Source organism: Daldinia caldariorum (genome assembly GCF_022478825.1).
Source record: "Daldinia caldariorum strain CBS 122874 unplaced genomic scaffold F4812scaffold_1, whole genome shotgun sequence".
NCBI classification, from domain to species: domain Eukaryota; kingdom Fungi; phylum Ascomycota; class Sordariomycetes; order Xylariales; family Hypoxylaceae; genus Daldinia; species Daldinia caldariorum.
This window is the reverse complement of record NW_025953037.1, coordinates 3,761,625-3,784,013: the sequence shown is the minus strand read 5'-3', so window position 1 is coordinate 3,784,013 and position 22,389 is coordinate 3,761,625. Positions and strand designations below refer to the sequence as shown.

Sequence of the window (22,389 nt, the reverse complement as noted above, 5' to 3'; positions counted from 1 at the left end):
AGCAGAGCACCTTACTTAACATATATTACCCCAAAATCTGCAAGTAGGCCTTACGTATACTACTACGTAATTACCTCTATAATTTACCACTGTAATCTATTCGCATATAACACGCAGCATCAATCAGGCCTTTGTTTGGTACCTGGTATTAGGCAGATTTATGGCGGGACACTATTTAACTAGCATGAAAGCAGCATGAATTTGAAAGTCTTCTACCTAATAAGATGGCAGAGTATCGCGATACGTACCTAACCTAGTCTCTCCCTTAACAAGGATGAAATACAATAAATACTCTTAAGAAATTGGAACAATACCGGTCGCATCTGATAATTCTAAAATAGATTCTTACTCTAAAGTTATTACCGCGTTCATCGGACATCCAATCGGATCGACAACAGAACCTAGGGGTCCCCAGTGATTCGGTCGATCACTTATATCTTCCTCCCCGAGAATTGTTCAGCTCAGTCTATCTTAGTTGTAACGGCCTAGAAACTGAACAGACAATATAATATACTTACCTACCTGATTTCAAGTAATGTAGCAACAATATGAATGGCTGAAACTCTTTAAACAAAGAGTAAACCTAAGCTGAAGTTAGAGCTTACTATTAAGTCTACAATGCGCCTCGATTCAGCAGGTAGCTTCGGGGCATCGAAACCGTTATACAGCGACGACTAACAAAAATAGAATATTTACCCGTCAGCTGTGGTAGCTCACGCATAAGATGATTGCTTTTACGCCTGACATCTGATCCCTGCATCTCGGTTTTCCTGCAAGGTACCTACCTAATTATGGTGAAGCACGCTTATGACGTAAAAGCATTTATTCTGCAAGAATAAAGTCATGTACTTCGTGTGATGGCGACCCCTTCATTTGCGATTCAGGGGCTTGGCTGATATGGCTGATGTCAGCGTGCGGAATAGATCTGGGAACGATGTGATCTCCGATTGTAGAACGTCACGCTACAAATATGCTAGGCACCTCTTAATATACGCCTGTATTTCATTTATAAACCTGCTGAATGATCGACGTCAAGGCTAATTCGCGAACTTGAGAGACATCTGCAGCAAAGACTGGCCTTGTCATTTTCTTCTCCTTATACATCACTTCAAGGCAGGCCTATCTATCTCTCGTTGTTTCAATATTTAGTTACGTATTCATTAACATGCTGTTAAAATCAGTCTTATCAACTATCCTAGCTTTAGCTACCTGTGCTAGGGTTACCAGCGCTATACGTAAGAAAAAGTTCACTCATAACACGTGGGAAAGTTTCTAATATGAAGATAGCACTTGAATCTTCAGGAGAGTCTACGCGACTTAACAGGCGATGGCTCTCGGGTGGAGATAAAATCCGCGGTGTCAACCTCGGATCGCAATTCATTATCGAGCCCTGGATGGCCCATGACGAATGGTCTAGTAGTAAGTAAACCTGGTCGACACTTAGATAGATCCCTCTTAGTTGTTCATAGCTGACATATAACAACTCTAGTGGGATGTGGAAATGCCAACGACGAATGGCAATGCGTAGAAGCACTGGGGCAAGATGCAGCTGATGCGGCTTTCAAGAAGCACTGGGATACGTGGACAACCCAGGACGATATCACGCAAATAAAGAGCCTAGGTCTAAACACCGTTCGCATACCAGTCGGCTTCTGGCTCCGCGAAGACCTCGTTAACGAAGGGGAACATTACCCGCGCGGCGGCATCGAATATCTCGACCGCCTCGTTGGCTGGTGCGCCGACGCCGGGATCTACGTGATCATGGATCTGCACGGGGGGCCCGGAGCCCAGTTCCCCAACCAGCAGTACACCGGTCACGGCGTAGACTATCCCGGATTCTATAACCAGGCCAATTACGAGCGCGCAATCAAGTTCCTCGAATGGATGACCGAAAAGATCCATACAAATAACGGTTACCGCACCGTCGGCACCCTCGAGGTTATGAACGAGCCGGTCCACGCCGGGGACTACGGCTCCGAGGCCGCGGACATGATTGCGAATTACTACCCTAAGGCGTGGGACCGCATCCGCAGCCGCGAAGACCAGTTGGGAGTTGGGACGAATGATCGTCTGCACATTCAGATGATGGTACAGTTCCGACGAACGTCTGATGGTACTTCGTGCATGCTAACGTCAACTACAGGGTAAAGCATGGGGCTCAGGTGATCCTACCAGCAACATCTCCGACCCCACCTTCGCGCTGTTCGACGACCACAGGTACTACAAATGGGACGGCTCGGTGGAGACGACCAAAGCCGGTTACATCTCCGCGGCGTGCAACGACAACCGAGGCGGGAGCGACGTTATCGTGGGCGAGTGGTCCATCTCGGTCGCCGACTCGGTGCAGTTCAACGACGAGTTCCAGATCGACAACAGGCCCTACCAGGTGGACTGGTACAGGCAGTTCTGGGCCGCGCAGGCGCAGACGTTCGAGAAGTCCGGCGGCTGGGTGTTCTGGACGTGGAAGTGCAACTGGATCGGCGGCATGGACGAGTGGCGGTGGTGCTACCAGTCTGCAGTTGCTGCCGGCGCTATTCCGAAGGATGCTGCGAGCGCTGCGAGCATCAGCCCTTGTTAAGTTAGACAAATCTAGGATTGGTAGTGATTGTGTAGTATTGACTGAGTATTCTTGTGTTTATTTCTTTGTGTTAAGAGAACACCTGTACCTATTAATAATTATAAATTTGTAACTTTTACCTTTATGCTTTATCCGTCCTTTATGCATGATTATCTTCCATCATAACAAGTCATAGATGGATGCGTATCTAATGCTTGTAAATGTTTTAACGAGTAACGACCTCTAGAAGTGCCCAGGTTCTATTGTCTTTATTATTACCCGGCAAGCTGAATGGTCCTATTATAACCTAGCGTTCTCCTGTTGCTAAAATAGTGAAATGACACCGAAGATGTGTCAATAATATCCGACTAGTTGTGCTATTGGCGACCAGGTAGTACCTGATCGTAGGCCGGCTTTCAGAACCCCTCTTCAAGATCAACAAGGGCTCTAAGCAGACAATCCCTTGTGTATGAATTAATAAAAATTAAAAAAGCATAATCAACAAAGCATTTGTTGTAATGTGAAAATTCGCAAAGACGGCCGTTGTGACTGGACTATGAGTCTCAATCCCATTATTGCACAACCCTGGGTTAAAATCGAATGGGTTCGCGGTTAGGATAGGGGGTGTTTCGTTTACTCCCATCTTCACTCTGCGAATACCAGGTAGGTAGCCCTTGCGAACTTTCCACTCTATAGAGATAATTACCTAGGTACCTAACCCATATACACGTATAGGAGGTAACTTAGGTGAGGAAAGTTGAAATTGGATATTTACCTACCTACGAGTATTTGCACAGCGTGGCATCTTCTACTAACATCAAGCTGGTCTTGATATAATCGCTGAAAAAAGAGCGTAGATAACTGATATATGTTGAGGCCACACGTGTCTCGAATACGCTCAAACAGCCAAGATGTGCCGGAGGACCTTTACCCACCACATGCATCATGATGTGCGACAACTCATGATAACCAGCCTCGACCATGAAAACCACACCGTTTACGCTAACCCTCTCCGTACAGTCTTCCACCGATGCGAGATAGACGTTCCGATCCCACAGCATTGGCTCCTCAACAACCCCTATCCACCGTGCGCATACCACAGCTGCTGCCACCTTTCCAACGAGGTCGAGTTCTGCTCCGAATTCATTGATGAGCTATTAGACGCTTATTCTTCCGACGAGGAACTAGAACCCGAAATGTGTCCGTATTTCGTACGACAGCACCGACACAGACGTCTGGAGTACCTGGGCCAGCCCGAGTCTTACGCCCAGGAATGTCCGGCCACTTGGCAAGAGGGCGTAGAGGAGATCTCGGAGATCTCGTTCCCTTATTTCGAGCAGGACCAGGAGCAGCTGTTCAGGTACGCGGTCCAGCTGTTTCGCTTGTGCGAGGAATACTATCAACTAGAGCAGGACGCCGAGACGCTGTTCCTGGTTTACCGCGACCTCGCTACGGGCTTGCCGCGAGGCGATCCCCGGATATCCGTCGTGGAAGAGCAAGTGGTAAACATCCAGGCCAGGCTCACTCAGAAGAAGCAGGAGCTGTTCTCGAAGATGGTCTGGGCGAAGGGTCTGAGCCCCGAGAAGTACTCGAAGGGCTTTATACCCGTATGGTGGTTGCGGATGTGGGCGCTGAAGCAGCAAGCAGAAGAGGAAGAATCAGAGTACTATTCCTCGAGCGGATATAGTTCGTGAACTAATACTAGGTACTCTTTCAAAAGCAAATTAGGTTGTGGTTATACCTCAGGTACATGAATAGGGGACTGACGCAAGCAAGTATGGCATTTCGAATAGTCTTCTTGCATAGGTAACTAACCTTTAGGTACCTCCTAACCTTGGGTAGCACGTATGTAAGGAGCGAACATTGGGCTCTAATAGCTATTATTATAAGGAGGGTTACATTTTTAGGAAGCAGCATCAGCTACTAACTTGTTTACCTCGCCAAGATGAGGATATATAACGGCCTTGATCGGATTAGGCCCAAAGGACATTTAGAAGACAAAGAAAGAATGAAGGCGTTGTTTATCATATGCATTTCAGAGGTAGTTAGGCATGCATAGGAGGTACTTAGCTAGCATAACAGGTAGTTTAGTTGGAAGTGTTTAAAAAAAGGAAGAAAATTAAATGATATACTATGAATAAGGACAGGCTTCTAATCATGTGTACAATCGGATATCAGGTTCTCTTACTATTGTAGCAAAAACTAGGGGGTTACACGTCGTATTGGATAAAGCGAGGTATGTTACCCACTACTTTCCATACAATTATCAAGGAGAGGCTGGAGTCTACTAATATATAAATTCCAAGAACACATATAAGAAGTTACCAAGCTTATTATCAATACATAACTTCTGTTCCACTTGTAAGCCTTTTAACCCAAGTGCAGCCCTGTCACGTCGCAGAGCATGCAGTAGGTAAAACAACTTCGTTGTTCCGCAAGGAACTCTAACTACAGTTGTTTTGAAGCCAAAGCTATATACAGAATAACTCCTTTGTTCCAAGGAGTCTCAAGTGAGACTCCTGACAAGCCCATCAGCTTAGGAGGTGACAGCATCAACACTATCCTCACTGGCATCATTTCCATTAGAATCACTCTTAGAGGCATCTTCGTTGGCATTTAACTCGGTCGGTTCCGCCTCCACTGGCATTAAGTTCAGGTCTGCTCTATTTTCGATATCACTCGCAACCTCGTTGAATATTTGATCATTCAAGCTTTGAAGTACCGAGAAAGTGAAAACAGCCATACACTTGGGAACATAGGACCCGTCGCCACACACTTCTTCGAAAGGGTGACCGTTGTAATTACGCTCGCTGCTTCCGAAGACGGTTAGTTCTTCGTCATCCAAGTCGACAATATATGCCCTATAATAGGTAAGTAAGAATATGGAGGGAAATTTGCCAAGCGGGTGGAAGACGTACCATTCGCAGAAGAGGCCTGTGTCGCCAGATAGTTAGCACGGATACCCGGGATACATCGAAATAAGGCAAGGAAGTATTTGGAACATACTATCAGCTCAGATACGATCGGCAATTTGTGGTCGGCAGTGGCATTAGCGATTAACTCGAGAATTCCACCGCCCGTATCCCTGGACAGGGAGAGCAACCACGGCGAAGATTCGTCAGCTGTCTCTTCAGCGTCGTAATATTTCTGAAATTCGTCTTCAGTCGGCTTGTAGATATGGGCTAGGCCCGCTCGCAGACGTGCAATGTTCTCTTCAACGTGGAGGAACTTGAACAATTTCATACCTTGGCCTGACGGATAGCCATCCCACTGGCAATACTTGGCAACAACCCTGGGAAGAAGAATAAAAAAAGGACCATTAGCACTTGGGTAGCTACGAATTCAAACTGTGAGGAAGGAATATAATACATACCATTGCCGATTTTTTCGGATGCAAATGAGATTCCGAGTTCCCATCTTGAACGCAGGATTCAGGTTTGATGTCTATGGTCTGGTTTGATTTAGGAGGAGGTTTTAGCGAACTTTTAAGTCCTCTGTAGTTTGTAGAGATATGCTGGGAAAAGGGCAAAGAGGAGAGCTAGGAGTGAATACTGTGTGTGTGTCTGTGCGTTGCTGCCTATTGGAAGTGCATTTTTGTGAAACCAGAATCTGGATTGTTGACTCATTACAGTGTTGCAACAAGGTAAAAGCCAATAAAAGACCACGCAAAGTTCCTGGTTTAACTTTAGATAGGTCGGATAGGTACCTAGGTATCTACAGATGCCTAAGCTATTTGCTTTTACGTCTTGCAGGTTCTGTCAGTATTGTAGCTTCATATTGTGAAATTCGTGTGTTGGGGTCGAGGATGCCAATCTCTGATTGGTCACAGGAATTCCCGTAGAACTGCTGTCCGTTTGGCTTCAAGACTAGCAGGTACAGGCACTTGTAAGGCTCGAAGGATACTGGTTGCTTCGGCTGCGGTTAATCTGTGTATTTGGGCAGATGTGGTAGGACAGTTTGGTATGATATTTCCAGCAACGGAATCTCGAAGTGGGAGAAGGATATTGTTACGATCAGATTGATTGTTTTGTTTGTTTTTGGATTGAATTATGGTGTTTTCTATAGTGATGAAGCGGCGGTTGAAGGGTTTTCTGCATTCCTTGGATAAGGCCAACAAGTTCTTGATGTTGGTTCTGCTCCATAGCGTTGATGTTTGTTGTGATGATTTAGGAAGAAAGTACTGTAGATTGTTGCACCGGGGGTGTCTTAGGTTCTAGAAATGGTGTGAGTGTGCCACTCATGAGCCACGGACGTGGCTCCTTCTGCTCTTCTTCAGTGTTGAGTGATTGTTTGAAAAAAAAAAAATCTTTTCTTTTACATAGACAATATACACACACTTGTCAGAACCTTTGTCAGCTGGGTGTTGTTTGCTTGACTTCCCCTCACTTAACCCCCAGCAAAGGTTATATTTTTACTCTGCTTTCTCTAAATGTTATTTCTATAATCCGATATAGCAGATGAAATCAAGGCCATCTCCCCTTGTATAATCCATCATTTCCATGGTTCGGTAGGAGAGATAGTTGTTAGCACTAAAAAGCAAGCGGAAACGACACCTTATACCTAGTACACGAGAGGAGGCTCGATAGGGGCCTACAAGATCGTACCTACTGTGACGACCATATGATTAACATAACATATCATATGGGGTTACTATATATTTTAAATAACCAAGACAATTATATCGGAATGGTTCTGGTCATATACCAACTAACAGACCTCTAACGCCAAGGCTAAAGATTTGTAGTTTTCTTCCCAACGCTTTCGCATGTGTGAGAAATTGCCCGGAGCCATAGAAAATTACGAAAGGAAGAAGGAGTCGAGAAAGTGAGCATCGAAGATAACAATGCTCAATCCTCAAGAATAAATCGAAAATAGACCACGAAAATATGTAGTTTAGGCAGAATTTATACATACAGTGATCACAACTGCTTTAGCAACATTGAAAAGGCGGTTAAACTTGGTAGGGATTCAGTTACCCATGCCTTTTCGCAGGAGCCACTCGACGAAAATAGTATAAATATGATGCTATTTTCTCCTTTTCCATGAAAGATCATTCCGCATTGATAACTGGCAGGTAGATTAGGTACACGAAGTCATCTTGCAGTGGCATGGTTTTTCTTGCTCGATTTTATCCGGACAAAAACATAGACGTAAAAAAATCCTGTTTTTGTTTCCATTCCCAACTAATGCGAGCGTCTGAAAGGTGAGTCAAACTAGATACCTTAGGCACTTACCAGGTGTTAGGTATGCGCCACTTCTTCATAAATTAAGAGATGCCGCTTTACCATGCAGACGAGTTGTATAAATCTTTATTTAGCATCATCTACTGGTGGAATTCACGAAGCCGGAAATAGCAACTTATTCATCGTCTTACAAAGTACAGGGGCCCATATGAATTAACCTTGTACGTACGCGTCGTGCTAATGACTGATGACACGATCGTCGATATAAATCTTGTCGATCAATTGAGTTGCCCAGGGTGATCGTACTGGCCGATCTGTTGGATATTAGCCGCAGTTTACTTACCTCTTGGCTTTACCTATACATAATATCACACTCCATCGAAAATATCAGAGGGGTTAAATAGTTGAATTCAAAGTATAATAGAATTTGGATTGACACGATATTCGGAAGATTTACCACCTTGTAATCTCACAAGGTGCTTCGCAGGTGGGTAGTTGCAATGTTCACGACCGTGCAATACCCGTTTCGCCATCTTTATTTTAGCTGACGTGTATCGTATGAAAAGCTGTAGTTGAATTGATGTAATGCCGCTGAAGCAAGACGTGCTTGGAATTGGTACTCAATCAATTATGGTACGGTAAAGAATCTGCCTAACCTGGCCTGTGTAGTACCGAATATGCTGTTGTAATATGCTGGTGTAATATGCTGGTGTAACTGGTTTTGACGTTGCTTTTACCTTCAGGTGTGACGCACCCCGCATGAGTTCCAACTCTGAAGGGCTGGATAAATTAACCAACGTGCAGAGATCCAATATGCGGCTCCTAGGCATCGTATATGTATCTTGATCTCATTACGTACTGGCTTCATGGGTCTTGTGCTTTCATTCGACACGGCAGCACGGCAGCTAGATGTGCGTGGTTATGATGGCTAGTTCGTGCCGATGATTTATTAAATAAGGGGTAAAAGGATTAGCTGCATTTTAGTATTCCGAGTTGATTGTTGGCAGCCCAAAGATGCCCGCTTTAAATGGCGATATTAAGGTGTTAGATACCCAACCCAGAATATTCTACAAGTGATCATTGTGACGTTTTCCTATGCTTGAAAGATAGGTGTAGTGAAAGATATAGAGATATAGGTTAGGTACCCAGATCTTCAACCCACATAGGTACCTAACCTAAGATCAATAAGCGAATTTGATCTGCAAATGATGGGACCGCCCGTTGGAGACTAAAAGAAGCTTAAATTTGACAGCTTTGATCGTCAGGTCCCAATATCATATTATCCAAGCCGAAAGTAGTGAGAAGGTGATAACACTCTCCCAAGTCCTACAAGGAATCCTGACATCATAGACCATTTAATAAATGCAGTAGATGCCACGTAAATTTCCCATTACTACTGAAATAGGCTTGTTGCGAGGTCAGCTCCTAGGGAATTATATTCCCGACTAAGACGTTGCCCAAATTGCGTAGTAGCACGCAAAGTCAGGGGTAAGTGGATAAGAACCAATAAGGTTACAAACCACACCCCCTTCACTGTGACGGGCACAAAACGTCTCTCAGCATATTCTCTCACGTATATGCCATGGGGCTTATTCCGATATTATGGGAATATTGTCCAAGTTCCGGACACAGTATCCGTCAATGAGAAGCAGAGATCACTTACTAAGCCAATGGGAAAGTAGAGCCATACGTCGTTCACGAAAGGTTGTATTTCGGTAGTTCGAATTCGTTTATCTATAGTGAGCTTCACTAAATGATCTGGTAATTTGAGATGGATGAGCCGGCTTGCTCGGGGAGACCAACGTCATCCCGCAGGACTTTACATCCCCATGCGCTGTGAGAAGCGCTATGAAGACTGCCTCGGGGAGAAGGAGGAGGCGAAAATTATATGGCAGTTGAAATTTCGACGAAGCACGCCATCTGGATCAACCACCAAAAAGAAGGCATGATATGGGACCTCAAGAAAATATAAATAGAGCATGTTGATCCCATGGAAGATGCTCTCGTTCTCATCTTCACCAGCCGCAGCGACACAGCATTCAGCATAACCTGTCTTCTCAACGTTTTTTTCCCCAGCCTTAGCACTTGAGTTTCAACACATCTTCAACATGAAGGCCACATTCTTCACTCTCTTTGCTGTTGGTGGCTTTATTGCCACTAGCATTGCCAACCCTATCAATGTCGAAACAAGTGTAGAGAAGCGCCAGGATATTGACGGTATCGAGACGAGTCTAGAGGCTCTCCTTACCCAGATCCAGGAGCAGACTGCCAAGATCAGTAAGTGATCACGACAAAGAAAGAGAGGTAACAGTGACCTAACAATATGCTAGATGAGACGTTGATACCTGTTCCTGACGGCGCTCCCGAAGCTGACGCGACGGCTGCCGCTGACTCCATTGCTCCTCAACTTGACGCTATCGCGGACCTTCTCGACAAGTCTGCTACCATCGCTAAGCGTGCCATTGTCGAGGCACGATTTGTCAAAGAGGATATCTTCAAGACTGTTTCTCTCATCTTATATGAGCTTCTCGGCACCGTGAAGTTCATCCTCATCAAGCTCGGTCTCGGTAAGAAAATGCCTACTTCGTACTGGTACTAGTTTTCGCGTGTGAAGCTGACAATGATATGTAATATCAAGGCCCTGTCTTGATCCACCTCGTTCCTCTCATTCTCGCTCTGGTCAAGCTCGTCAAGGCTCTCGACAAGGTGGTCGATGGACTACTGTTTGCGGTGAAGTTTATCGTCGATGACCTTCTGAAGGCTGTTGGCCTGGGCCTTCTAGGTCTCCTCCCCTAGACGATCTTACGCATAGTTCTTGACGAGGTAACATTCACTCGGCTAACATAAGAAAAGAGAGCATCTGTTTCGCAATTGTTGCCACCGCAGGAGTCGATACATATGTGTGGCATTTGGGCTATTGTGATCTTTTTGTTGTATTTACATTCTCTCAATGAAGAAATAACACAGCACAGACAAGAGGTACTTAATGAGCAATAAATGATAAAAATGTGGCCTTAGTTAACTGGCGTTAAACTGATTTGAGTGAATCTGGTTTCAAATCTCCGGTGCCTCCTGCGACAGGTAGCATTGGCAATGTTGAGATGTTATTAATTACAAGAACGAGTTTTGAGTTTGCGAAATGAGGTCGAACACTGAATTATTAGTGTATTATAATTAGTGCATTATAGGGGTTATCGTAGTGGGGTGGGTTATGGAGGTTATGGAGGTAACGGTAAGACGGCAAGACCTACAGGGGATATAAACTTATTAGGTACCTCGTTAACTGACACTCTGACACAAGCGTACTATCTTCTAATTGGTTCCAGTTCCTAGTGAAACTCAACCTCCCCTGCTAAAGGAGAACCAGGAGATCTATAATCGCTAACGATTAACCAATCAGAAAAGAGATTCGGTCGGATCCGTGGAAATCAACAATCAACAACCCCCCCGTCCTACTTATAGGACCGGGACTCTCAAACCAACGTAACCCGAAGCATCTCGGACATGAGACGAAAAGATGGCTTCACTCGGCCTTGGTATTCACCTTGATGATTCGAGGTTCCGCATAACCCCTATAACCCCTACACCCCTCATAGCCCACCATAACTTCCCGTGTTGATCAGCGGGTAAAAGGTTGATGATAAAAAGCGTCGAAGATCTCTCTGAATATGTACGGTCCACATTCTTCTAAATCATCACCTATCGCTTCTTTTGATTCTGTCATCCTTCCGTGAAGGTCATCTTTCTTCATTCCTTATCCTGTTCTATTCATTCGTTCGTTCTTGGCCGGCATCAAGCATTTTTCTCACTTGCATATAATAATATATCAATTACCGTTAATAATACCACTACCCTATCAATACCCATCCCGCCGTCATAATGCGTACCTCATTCTCTATCGCAGCTCTCCTCGTCGGAACTGCAGTCGCAGCACCTATCATCCCTTTCGTCACCACGACCGCAGTAATACCCCTGCAGGAAGATGGTGGTGTCGGCGCATTAAGCGCGGCGACGGAGATCAGCCGACGACAAAGCTCTAAAAAGGCCTGCTTCATCATCGGCAGCAAGACGCTACCCAAAGAAGTCGCCGACATCGCCACCAGCCTAGCCTCGACCGTTTCGTGCGACAGCTCCGCTAAGACCATCTCCGGCGTCCCGGATGTCAAGTCCGGATCGACAACCTTTTCTTCCATCGACTTCAGCAAGTCCAAGCAGACCGGCCTCCAGTTCGCGCTGTCGAAGTTCGCGACGGCCGAACCCCTCGCCAGCACGGACCTAAAGAAGTTCCAGGACATGCTGAACGTGTACCAGGCCACCGAGGCCGGTATCCGCAGCGTCGGCGGCTCCTTAGCCATCAAGGTGCCCAAGTTCTTCCTTGAGATGCAAGTGAGGTAGGTCATACGCGTTTTTTATTCCGCTTCGTAAATCATTGTCTTACTAATTCCCTGATTAGCCGCATCCAAACTGCCCAAGGAAACCCCCCCTCCGCCCCTGGGCTGCAGGTTGACCACCTCCGTGACAAGGTCCTGAAAAACGCACCTAAGGAGTCCTCGGCCCTGCTAAACCAGGTTAAGCAACTTGCCACTCAGCTGAAATAGATGACTCTGGGAGGGGATTCAATAGATAGGTAGACATGATAGCCAAAATATTTGCATATGACTTGAGCATTATTCGCGAGACGTTGAATCTGGCTGATCTAGCTGGGAAACGTTTATAATGAAATATAATATTTTAGGGAGATTTGTATTGTTCATGTGCCCCGTGCCTAATTGCGTCTATCGGTGCCTGTGTATGCTGCTCCATATCTATGCGTAGCCTTGTACATAGATTAAATATTCGGTGATAGTAAATCGTATTTGACACATCTTTCGACCTGCGTATGAATAGGTTAGTATTGTGACAATAATAGAAATAGGAGTTATCAGACTTACATCTTCGATGCTAGCTTGCATGAACCTCCTTGCCTCCAATCCTGCCCAGACGAAGAACATGGAGAAATCGCCGCCCTTTATCATCTCGGCTCCACCTTGCGTACCGAGTTGTCTGAGGATTGGTAACGAACTGCTCAATAAATCGACGTTGGGGTCAAGGCTACGGCCGATACCTTCAAGAAGCAGGATACTAATTACAACATTTACGAAATCGCCTTCTAGCCTCACATGGTGCTCCCTAACCATGTCTAGGACCTGTTTCAGGATGTCCCCAATCTTGACGTTACCCAAAGCGAGAGTCGAGCTCTTGACGTTTAACACAAGGTGTTGCATTTTCAGGGCGAAAACCTCCTTGTCAATAACCGCATCAGGCTGACGGCAACGTTCACACATTAAATGACCTGCCTTGTATCCGTCAAACTCGGCAATGGCGCGGAAGAGGTCTAGGAGGTTTCGGCGATTTTTCTCGTTGAGCTCTGTCACAAGCCCAGTGTCAATGAATATAAGCTGCGGCCTGAATCCTTCCTCGTCGATCTTTTTCAGCTCCGCTTCCCATGCCGCGAGATTTCTTCGCTTGCGATACGGGCGGAGTCTCTCCAGGACCTGCTCGGTTACGTCGGGCTGCTCTTGGGGTTTTTGGCCGTTTCCAGACCCGCGTAAACTAAGATCGGGCGTACACGCCTGATAGAAGCGAACCATAATATTACCGGGGTGTAAGTCCGCGTGAACGAAATTATCGATTAATAGCATACGTAAAAAGGCGTCGAGGCCTTCTTGCGCAATGTCCCGTTGGAAAACTCCTCCGCCGTTCTCTAGAAAATCCGAAAGGGGTATCCCCTGTGCGAATTCCTCAATAAGGACCTCGCGCGTCGTGAACTCTAGGTATGGGAACGGGAACCAGGCTGTCGTCCGGTCTTTAAAATTCTTTCGGAACCTAGCAAGATTGGCAGCTTCTATCCGTAAGTCTAGTTGTAACTTCATCATTTCGCCAAATTGCGTGACCTCGTCAGGTAGGGATAACCATTCGATAGTAGGTATAAGATTAAGTACCGAAGCGAAAAAGCCCATAATACGGAGATCACGCCTTACAATTCGTTCCACGCGCGGATGTAAAATTTTGACGGCGACATAAGAGGAGGGGACGCGCTTCGGTACACTCTTCAGAACGGTGTCTACGTTACGTCGAACTTGTCGTCGAAGATTGCGGCTAGTCTCGGCGATATCAACGTCACCTGGCGCGGTGAGGTCCGGCTTCAATTTCGCTTTGTATACCTGAGCAATAGCACCGACACCAAGAGGCGACTGGTCGAATTCTTCAAAAATATCCACGAATTTTCTACCATCAAATGCTTTTTCAACTATGCGCATCGTCGCTTCTAGGGAATGCGCGGGGGCGTGGGAATGGAGTTTAGCCATAATATCGCACATCTCGGTTGGGAAGATATCGGACCTTGAGGCGGCCCATTGACCGAGCTATAGAATTCATATGTCAGCTTCAGTACGATGATGACTATGACGACCATTATGATCATATGAGTGCACCTTTATAAAAGCTGGCCCAGCCCTCTCCATTGCTTTAACAAGAAAGTTATACCACCATAATGTGCCGGATCTCTCGTTATCTCGGTTCGGTTGGCGACTCCCAATCCATACAGCTGGCACGGCCAATATTACGGGTATGAATATGAAGACCAATTCGATGAATCTTACGCCAGTACATAGAGGCTCCCAGAAATAAGAGTCCAGGAATAAAACCAACCTGTGACCTAAGCGATAGACTCCTCTCTCATCGTCACCAACTGTCTTCCTCAACTCTTCTTGGGATACTTCGAGCATACGCTTCTCCCTTGTCTTTTCCGACTCTCCATTGTCATCTTGGGATAACTTGACGAAAAGAGCAGTTCCAAGAGCAGCATTTGTTGTGGCTTTGAGTACCCGACTACCAAATTTAGCCTGTGTATTTCGCAACGGCGGAACGCGCTGGGTTCGGAAGCGTAATGTCGAATGCCATCGGACAATATTCGCAGAAGAAGTCTTGGGAGTTTGGGAAGCTCGACGAGCGCAAAACCGACCAAGTAAAATGGCCGATCGCATATCTAATAAAAGGAAAAAGATGTTTATCTATAAAGGGGGAAATGAGCTGATTGGCATGGTGGGCGATGCCAATAAAGGTATTGACCAATTTGGATACTGCTGCTTGGTGAATGAGGAACTTCGTATTATTGACGGATGTGCATGTGAGAGATGGATAACGAGGATAGCTCCATACAAAATCGCGTGGTTCGGAAAGCTAACAACTGCAAACAACCGGGTGCGACGGGGTGTGACGTAGTAGATCTAGGTACGGGGTTCAACAATAACATGTCCAATAGTGAGGTACCTAGGTACCTAGCGCCTAATGCATGCCACTGGCTATTACATAATACTTCTAGAATTTCTCCAATTTCTCCCTTTGCCCCGGTCATCCGCGAACTTACTCAGCCTTATACATACATAATTGCAAGGCCGACGCGGCAAATAAAAAAAAAGTTACAAAGTTAAAGAAGATACGGATAAGCCCCTCAGCGCAAACAATTTCGATTTAATTTTTAGCATTCAATTTTTCGATCGCATACAGTTTCACCTCCCCTTTACAATATCCTATAACATCATCCTCTTTTCTACTAACTACCTTTGTTATATATATATTAGGTACCTATGTTATATATTTTTAATTAATTAACTATTAGAAAACTAAACCACAAGTATGGGTTGGTTTTGGGCAGACGGTCCTGAGGCCAAAGCCCAATCGCGGTCTTTATCGCATCGCTCCTTTGGACCTCAAGATGGAGGACGAACGCCTCCTGTAGGTCATTTTTACATCTCTAACTAAATGCTAGGTATATAAAATTCGAATTCTAATTGTACTGTCTAGCCGGGTTGTCCGATGCATAAACACCAGAAGTCAGCCGATGCATTAACTCCTCCCCCAGCTGCTTGCCCAGTAAAGCATACACCCAATGCTACACCCAATGCTGTCGAACCTCCCTCGGCATGTCCTATACCCCACGATGCCAGGAAAAACTGGCAAGAACAGCGCGACTCACAATCGACGTTTTCGAAGTTAAATCCCCTTAACTACATGTTCCGCGACCTCTCGCAAGCACCTGCGCCCAACCAAACGCAAGCTCTCCCTACTTCTCGCGAGCCTTCGACGATTCCCAGAGGCGATGGGGATGGCAATTGGGAATACCCGTCTCCTCAGCAGATGTATAACGCTCTTCTGCGCAAGGGATACACAGACACCGATGTTACCGCCGTGGAAAGCATGGTGAGCGTGCACAATTTCTTGAACGAGGGTGCGTGGGCCGAAATTATGGACTGGGAGAAGCGATTCGCGGGTGGTTTATATAAGGGATGGCGCCTGTGTAGTCGTGGCGAGCACAACTTTGAAAACATGGCCAAGAAGTACGGATACGAAAAGGAAATCGAGAATCTGAGCCCGAGCCTTGTCCGATTCCAAGGGCGACCAAAGGACATGACACCAAAGGCTACCATGTTCCAGGTCATGGGCTGGATTTACCCTGCAGCGTTTGGGTAAGATCATAATATTTCCCCTTAGCTTTGCTTCGAACTAACTCACTAACTCACCAACTCACCTCATAGTACCGAACCACCCTTCGATCGACACGACTGGTACGTATCCCGAGATGTGGACGGTCAGCGGAAAGAAGTCCGTTACGTTATCGACTACTACTCCGGGCCACCCGAGCCTACGGGAGAACCGGTCTTCTTCCTCGACGTTCGACCTGCTATGACACCGACCGGAGCAGCTGAGAGGGCATTGAGATGGGGTTGCGACGTATGGTGGAAGGCGATAGGAGGCGACACTCGCGAGGAAGAAAAGTTGAAGAAGATGAGAGGATGACGTGGCTGCATTCAGTTAGGTACTTGACCTAAGTGAAGACTACGACTATAATTGATGTCGATTTGGGCACGGAGTTTTTTTTGGGTTTACCTTTCGGGATGTACTATAAGGGGAACTGAAGGCTCGACGATTCTTACGGCACCTGGCGAGGCATCATGATTCCACAGATTCACGAAGTATTTTGTTTTTCTTCTGTATTACCATAGTTCGTAACCTCTACCATCCCCCTCTTCGGCTAACGAACGGTAGAAGTAATAGATTATGCGTCTACCTCAGGCGATAGACAAACTCCACCAAATGAATTAGTTGACTGTATACCCGTTTTCGATTGATATAGCTGGAAGTTTATAGAATTAAAAGTAGCCCGGAAAATGGCAAAATCTCCTGACTATTCTCTTTTAGTAATGCCGTCATGTTGCCAAAACGTCGCCGGTGGATATTAACGACCCGGATAAATTATTGTGATCTATTAGCCTTTTGATCACGTTAATCAAGTGCAGCTTACGGCCCTGCTTCTCGACACGTGGTTGGCACAAGGCATTTTCATGGAGCTATTCATAACAGCTATCTAAACTAATTGTTACTATTAATGTCGTACCGTGGCATGGTGAGATCCTACCAAGATCCTTCAACGTGTCCAATTCCGAAATATGGTCACAAACCACGCGAACTCGTACATATTTAAACATCGCCTTTGGCCCATTGGCTCCTTTTATGTGTTGACCGTAGAGGATCATAGCATATCATATCAAGCTGTAGCTTACCTATCTCAGCCTATCTTGCAGAGCATCAGCGCCTCCGTTTAAGTAGACATATACTTAATTTTCCACGGACGGGTTAATTGCCCTCTTGATTAGATGTAGAGCTTGATGTAAGTATTCCTTCCCTTCCTTCTACCCTTATTGAACCTGAATTCACATGGTAAGACTCTTCACGTATGCCTGTGATATTAACCAACCAGACCAAACCGGTACCACATCGCATCCTAACGAGTCGAATACGTACCTAACCTAGCCTAAATTAACCTTATAAAACACCCTTCACCAATGCTACAGCCATCATTAACATACCGCAATCTTCTCAGGTGGAACGTTCAAAGCTGGTTAGGAAACTACAAGGCGACGACTCTCGACGAGCTCTGGATAGGGCTCTTAGCGCTAGAAGCTCTCTTGATAGTGGGTGTCTTTAGCTTACGGGCCTTGGAAACAGTAGGTTGGAGGACGCAGAAGTCGCGGTTCATGAGATCTTATACTATACCGCCTTCATCAGGTTAGGTTAGGTTAGGCAGATAAATAATACAAATGAATTACAATAAGACGATCCGAACTGCTTGCACCAGAGAAGACACACATACATAAGAAAGGCCTCCCGCCTTACTCATATAGCTAGGATACTAAGTTGGTTTAAGTAAAACTTATATAGGTACCTTATCTTTTCGCTACTTGGGAATAAGATTTAGTGAATGAAGGTAACGCTTTCAAGGTATTGGGCATATAACTACGTGGAGTTTATCCTCACTTCGTCTGCAGACGCCATAATTCGTTAGGTCACTAGAGGTACCTAGGTAGGTAGGTGGGCATATACATATCTCCTAAAGGTGAGTATTCTCTTCAACGCCTTTCGCATATGACATGGTTTCATCTTACTAGAAGAATTTTATGTTAAAAAACATTGAAGAAGTCGTGAATTGAAGTGAGCCAGGGAGAGAGAACATTGAAAACGGTAGGGTCTCCTATTCTCTTACCGCGCAGTATGCATCCTTGAAGTTTCTCTTTCTATATTTCATATTTCATATGAGTGTGATCTAATACTTGAGCCTCTTTCACATACGAATATACACTCATCGTCTTCGGCATTTGGCATTTACACCCAGCATCATAGAATTGAATTTATGTAAGATAATCCTTCTCGTGTCTCGGTCAAAGGATTGTAGCCCGAAGCGATCTGGATCTATGGTGGGGAAAGTATGTACCAACTAAAAGCCCGAGAGGACGCGAGGGGCGGTCGATGCGGTTTGTCAAGAATTATTATGTCGTGCTGATGATATCAAACTAGCTATCGGGTCGCGATTAATCGCGACGTCACAATCTTACACTTGATACCATATACATACCTAATGTACTTAATACCATTATTACAACCCGCAGAGAGTCGGGCCAGAGATACTCAATATAAACTAGGTACCTTACCTTAGTATTGTCTAAGTTCCAGAAGATAGCAGGAGTTCGCGTCCTAGTTAATACTCGTTATTGTGATAAGAAAAAAAAAAAAAATATTATCTTACATCGAGGTACACCGTTGCCATCATGTCTACGTCACCTACAAGCTCGATCCTCCTTTCCGGTGGAACAATCATAGCATTCAATGAAGAGGATGAGAGCATTGAGGTAGTTAGGGACGGTTCCTTGCTGATAACTGGGGACCGCATTGCAGGAATTTACGACATTGCTCACCCGGATGATCTGCCTTCGGATACAGAAATCGTCGACTGCACAGACAAGATTATTTCTCCCGGCTTCATTGATACGCACCGACATGGCTGGCAAACGGCCCTGAAGACTTTGATACCCAACACTACACTACCAGCTTATTTATACCAATTTGCTGGAGTTGCGTCGTCGCACATCTACTCGGCCGATGACGTATACCTTGGGCAGCTCACAGGGCTGCTCGAGGCCCTCAACGCGGGCGTGACAACGTCGCTCGATCATGCCCACCACATTTGGTCGAAAGAGACAGCCGATGCTGGGTTTCAAGCCTCTGTCGACAGCGGTGCCAGGGTATACTGGTGTCACGGATTCATTACTCACGGTGATTATTCGCTCACGGACCAAATCGCCAATTTCAGAAAGCTGGCTAAGTCAAGTCAGACGTCTGGCTTAGTGACCGTAGGCGCTGCATTTGATGGCTGGACGGTATCTCCACCTGAGGACGTCAATGCTGTGGTTTCTGTTATTAAGTATGGGAGAGAGCCATTGCGTAGTTGACTCGTTGCTGTGTGACTAACGAAGCATAGGGAGACAAAGATTCCGGTGTTGACAACGCACTACTTAGGGGGACCGTGGATGGGTATGTTCCTCAACTATAGAAAATTCAAGAAAAAAAAGGGGGGGACTTAACTTACTTCACTAAAGGATGGCTATACTGACGAATCATTAAAACTTACCTCTATAGTCAACAACTCACCCGAGCTTTTCCAACGTCTCGGACTCCTGGACACCAGGATGGCCGTCGTCTTCTCGCACGCGACGGACATAACGGCGACCGAAGCCAAGCTCCTCCGGTCCGCGAGCCAGTTCATCTCCATCACGCCGGAGTCGGAAATGCACTACGGCCACGGCCACGCGACCGCGCACCTGGTGCAGGAGCAGGCCTCGCTGGGCGTCGACACCTTCAGCACCTTCTCGACGGACCTCCTGACCCAGGCCCGCCTCTGGCTCCAGCGCACCCGCTCCCGGCTCTTCGACCACGTCCTCGCCGGCTGGAAGCTGCCCGCCAACAACCCGATGTCCGCCAACCAGGCCTTCCTGCTGGCCACGCGCCAGGGCGCGCGCGCGCTGCGCCGCCCGGACCTCGGCGTCCTCCGCCCCGGCGCGAAGGCCGACCTCGTCGTGTTCGACGGCCGGTCCCCGGGCATGCTCGGGTGGCGGGACCCCGTCGCCGCCGTGGTCCTGCACGCGGGCGTCGGCGACATCGAGCACGTGCTGGTCGACGGGAAGTTCCGCAAGCGCGACGGGAAGCTGACGTACGAGAACTACGACGAGCTCGCGGGGCGCTTCCTCGCGAGCGCGGAGCGGCTGCAGAAGAAGGCGGTCGAAAGCCCCGCGCCGGTGCTCGAGGGCCGGTTTTGGGGCGGTTGCGAATTGTAAGTTTTGCCGGCCCTTCGTCTTGAGCGGTCTCCCCGTGTTTTTTTTTTTTCGAACTTTGTAAACAAAACGGTGGTTTGCTGATCTGATCTTGTGTCTCTTCTAGTGGTTATGCTCCGGAGGTAAATATCTCTCGGGGATCCGGCACGGGATACGGGAAGCAGTTTCTCGAGAAGTAGATTGCGGTTGATGGGTATCTATGTATTAGTATGTCTAGCAGATATCGACACATGGCGTATCTGTTACGATGGTCCGTTTGCATAACACGTGGGCCTTGGTGCTAACGGGACCTTCAACGTCGATCTTCAACGTCGGCGAAGAGAGTTACTGGCTAACTATTGCAGATAATAAATGTCTTACGATTATGACATAGCTAACGTTATATGATAATACATATAGGGCAGAAATGGATCGCTCCTTAAAATCCTGTTATGGTAGTTTCAGCTCGTCCTAGTGTTCCAAAGAATTATTATCCTTCCTGTTCGGTGAAAATAAAAACTGTGGACTTGGAACAAGTGGGCATAGATGCAACCCTATCTCTGTCTCCATATATGTTTCCCCATCTGAGCGTAATGTGTGAACAAGGTTGAGCCCCCTTGGCTGGCAAGGCTGGTTGAATCTGGTTAGCTGACTTAGGTTACGAATATTGATTACCAGTTTGATGACTGGCACATTTTGGAAGTGCAGTACCTGCATAGATTATGCATATGGATTTACCGGTACAATTTCGAAGGCATTTATTCGATTCTTCATTGCAACGTCTTGTCACATTTTGGGGTAGAGATATCAATAAGTGAGTTTGGGGGGGGGGGAGGGGGTTTCTCTGCAGGATGTAACATTTCGGCGGTGAGAAGTTTTGTTACGAAAACAAGGTCTACTGTTAGGTAGAAACCAGGCCCATCTGAAATTTGTTTTTTTCTTTTTCTCTTACAAAAGGACAAGTTGAATTATCGACAAGGTTAGTGTTAGGTACCTTACCTACCTAAGGTTAGGTACTTATTTGGTCTATGCTACTTGCTTTTGCCATTAATATTTTGGAATTGTGTTAGGTACCTATCAGATAAGATTACTATAGTAAAACGGTGTACGGAATATTTAAATTTCAATACGAGGATTGACAAGTGTTGCTTCACGATAGACTCTCTAATTCGTGCTCTACCTAGTGCTGATACGTGACAAGGGTAGAACCCCCTGGTACCTTGTCTACTATAGTTAAGGGTTCAAATCCCATAGGTTGTGTCTTTACGTAAAAATACCTAAGGTTGCTACATAAAGCCTTGGTAAGATGATGTTCTTCATGGGTTTAAAAGCCGATATCGATATCGTAATTTCATCTCCAAGTTTTGATTAAGACCACGTGCCGCTGGGGATTCTTAAGGTCTAGGATGTCTGCATAACTTGTCACACGCTAATGTCTCTAATGTCTTGTGGATTCGCTTATGAAAAATGTACAGTACTACTTTAGGTACCTAGATACCTAAGGTAAACAAATAATGAATGAATGGAACTAAGGCATGGAGATTCAGGAACGCGTGCCCTTTGACGTCCATTTGGTGTTACCAATGCACTGGGTGCATCCGTTTGTTCACCCCACGCTACACTAAACTCGGCCAGTGCCAATACATAGACACTCTTTAGTCTTTTATTTGTTTACAACAACATCTTTTTGCCTTCTTGTTGAAGACGTTTATTTTTGCAAACTGGGGGGATAACGGTCTGACCAGAGTTAGAGTTATATCGTACCTTAAGAGGTACCTAAGGTAGGTACCTAACATATACAATGTGGGATGGAAATCCAGTTGACTTATATCTAAGATGATCCAATCGGGATGAGGCCTTTTTGGCCTTTGCAAACCTGGATATCGGAGTCTAACTAAGCAAGGTACACTAGACCGTAGAGTACCTGACATCTATCCACCGGTCCTACACTACATATGGTATGGTA

General features: G+C 46.1%; 8 protein-coding genes across 8 annotated transcripts; 6 read left to right on the top strand and 2 right to left on the bottom strand.

Annotated features, from left to right (window-relative positions):
* The first annotated feature begins 1,003 nt into the window (after positions 1-1,003).
* On the top strand, positions 1,004-2,702 carry F4812DRAFT_412014 (glycoside hydrolase family 5 protein). Its single transcript, XM_047932671.1, has 4 exons — positions 1,004-1,235; positions 1,288-1,419; positions 1,490-2,088; positions 2,144-2,702. Exons 1-4 carry the CDS (start codon positions 1,166-1,168, stop codon positions 2,576-2,578), a joined length of 1,236 nt encoding a protein of 411 aa, XP_047795535.1. The 5' UTR covers positions 1,004-1,165; the 3' UTR covers positions 2,579-2,702.
* A 766-nt stretch (positions 2,703-3,468) lies between these two features.
* Positions 3,469-4,251, top strand: F4812DRAFT_465117 (uncharacterized protein; the record flags this gene model as incomplete). Its single annotated transcript, XM_047938411.1, has 1 exon — positions 3,469-4,251. One exon carries the CDS (start codon positions 3,469-3,471, stop codon positions 4,249-4,251), a length of 783 nt encoding a protein of 260 aa, XP_047795534.1.
* An 842-nt stretch (positions 4,252-5,093) lies between these two features.
* Positions 5,094-5,974, bottom strand: F4812DRAFT_455033 (uncharacterized protein; the record flags this gene model as incomplete). The annotated part of the gene is made up of 4 exons (XM_047936756.1): positions 5,094-5,418; positions 5,476-5,491; positions 5,560-5,849; positions 5,931-5,974. 4 exons carry the CDS (start codon positions 5,972-5,974, stop codon positions 5,094-5,096), a joined length of 675 nt encoding a protein of 224 aa, XP_047795533.1.
* A 3,874-nt stretch (positions 5,975-9,848) lies between these two features.
* On the top strand, positions 9,849-10,536 carry F4812DRAFT_455032 (uncharacterized protein; the record flags this gene model as incomplete). The annotated part of the gene is made up of 3 exons (XM_047936755.1): positions 9,849-10,017; positions 10,071-10,307; positions 10,379-10,536. 3 exons carry the CDS (start codon positions 9,849-9,851, stop codon positions 10,534-10,536), a joined length of 564 nt encoding a protein of 187 aa, XP_047795532.1.
* Positions 10,537-11,346: 810 nt separating this feature from the next.
* F4812DRAFT_42880 (uncharacterized protein) lies at positions 11,347-12,442 on the top strand. The gene is made up of 2 exons (XM_047934217.1): positions 11,347-12,131; positions 12,194-12,442. The coding sequence occupies exons 1-2, from the start codon at positions 11,620-11,622 to the stop codon at positions 12,336-12,338; spliced, it is 657 nt and encodes a 218-aa protein (XP_047795531.1). The 5' UTR covers positions 11,347-11,619; the 3' UTR covers positions 12,339-12,442.
* Positions 12,355-14,966, bottom strand: F4812DRAFT_42884 (ABC1 family protein). Its single transcript, XM_047934222.1, has 3 exons — positions 14,214-14,966; positions 12,672-14,144; positions 12,355-12,613 (listed from the first exon to the last, which is right to left on the bottom strand). The coding sequence occupies exons 1-3, from the start codon at positions 14,763-14,765 to the stop codon at positions 12,569-12,571; spliced, it is 2,070 nt and encodes a 689-aa protein (XP_047795530.1). The 5' UTR covers positions 14,766-14,966; the 3' UTR covers positions 12,355-12,568.
* A 176-nt stretch (positions 14,967-15,142) lies between these two features.
* F4812DRAFT_411988 (cytochrome c/c1 heme-lyase) lies at positions 15,143-17,010 on the top strand. Its single transcript, XM_047932670.1, has 3 exons — positions 15,143-15,516; positions 15,586-16,247; positions 16,317-17,010. The coding sequence occupies exons 1-3, from the start codon at positions 15,418-15,420 to the stop codon at positions 16,576-16,578; spliced, it is 1,023 nt and encodes a 340-aa protein (XP_047795529.1). The 5' UTR covers positions 15,143-15,417; the 3' UTR covers positions 16,579-17,010.
* A 614-nt stretch (positions 17,011-17,624) lies between these two features.
* F4812DRAFT_455028 (Metallo-dependent hydrolase) lies at positions 17,625-20,623 on the top strand (the record flags this gene model as incomplete). The annotated part of the gene is made up of 5 exons (XM_047936754.1): positions 17,625-17,847; positions 19,012-19,537; positions 19,595-19,647; positions 19,753-20,443; positions 20,551-20,623. 5 exons carry the CDS (start codon positions 17,625-17,627, stop codon positions 20,621-20,623), a joined length of 1,566 nt encoding a protein of 521 aa, XP_047795528.1.
* Between the last annotated feature and the right edge of the window lie 1,766 nt (positions 20,624-22,389).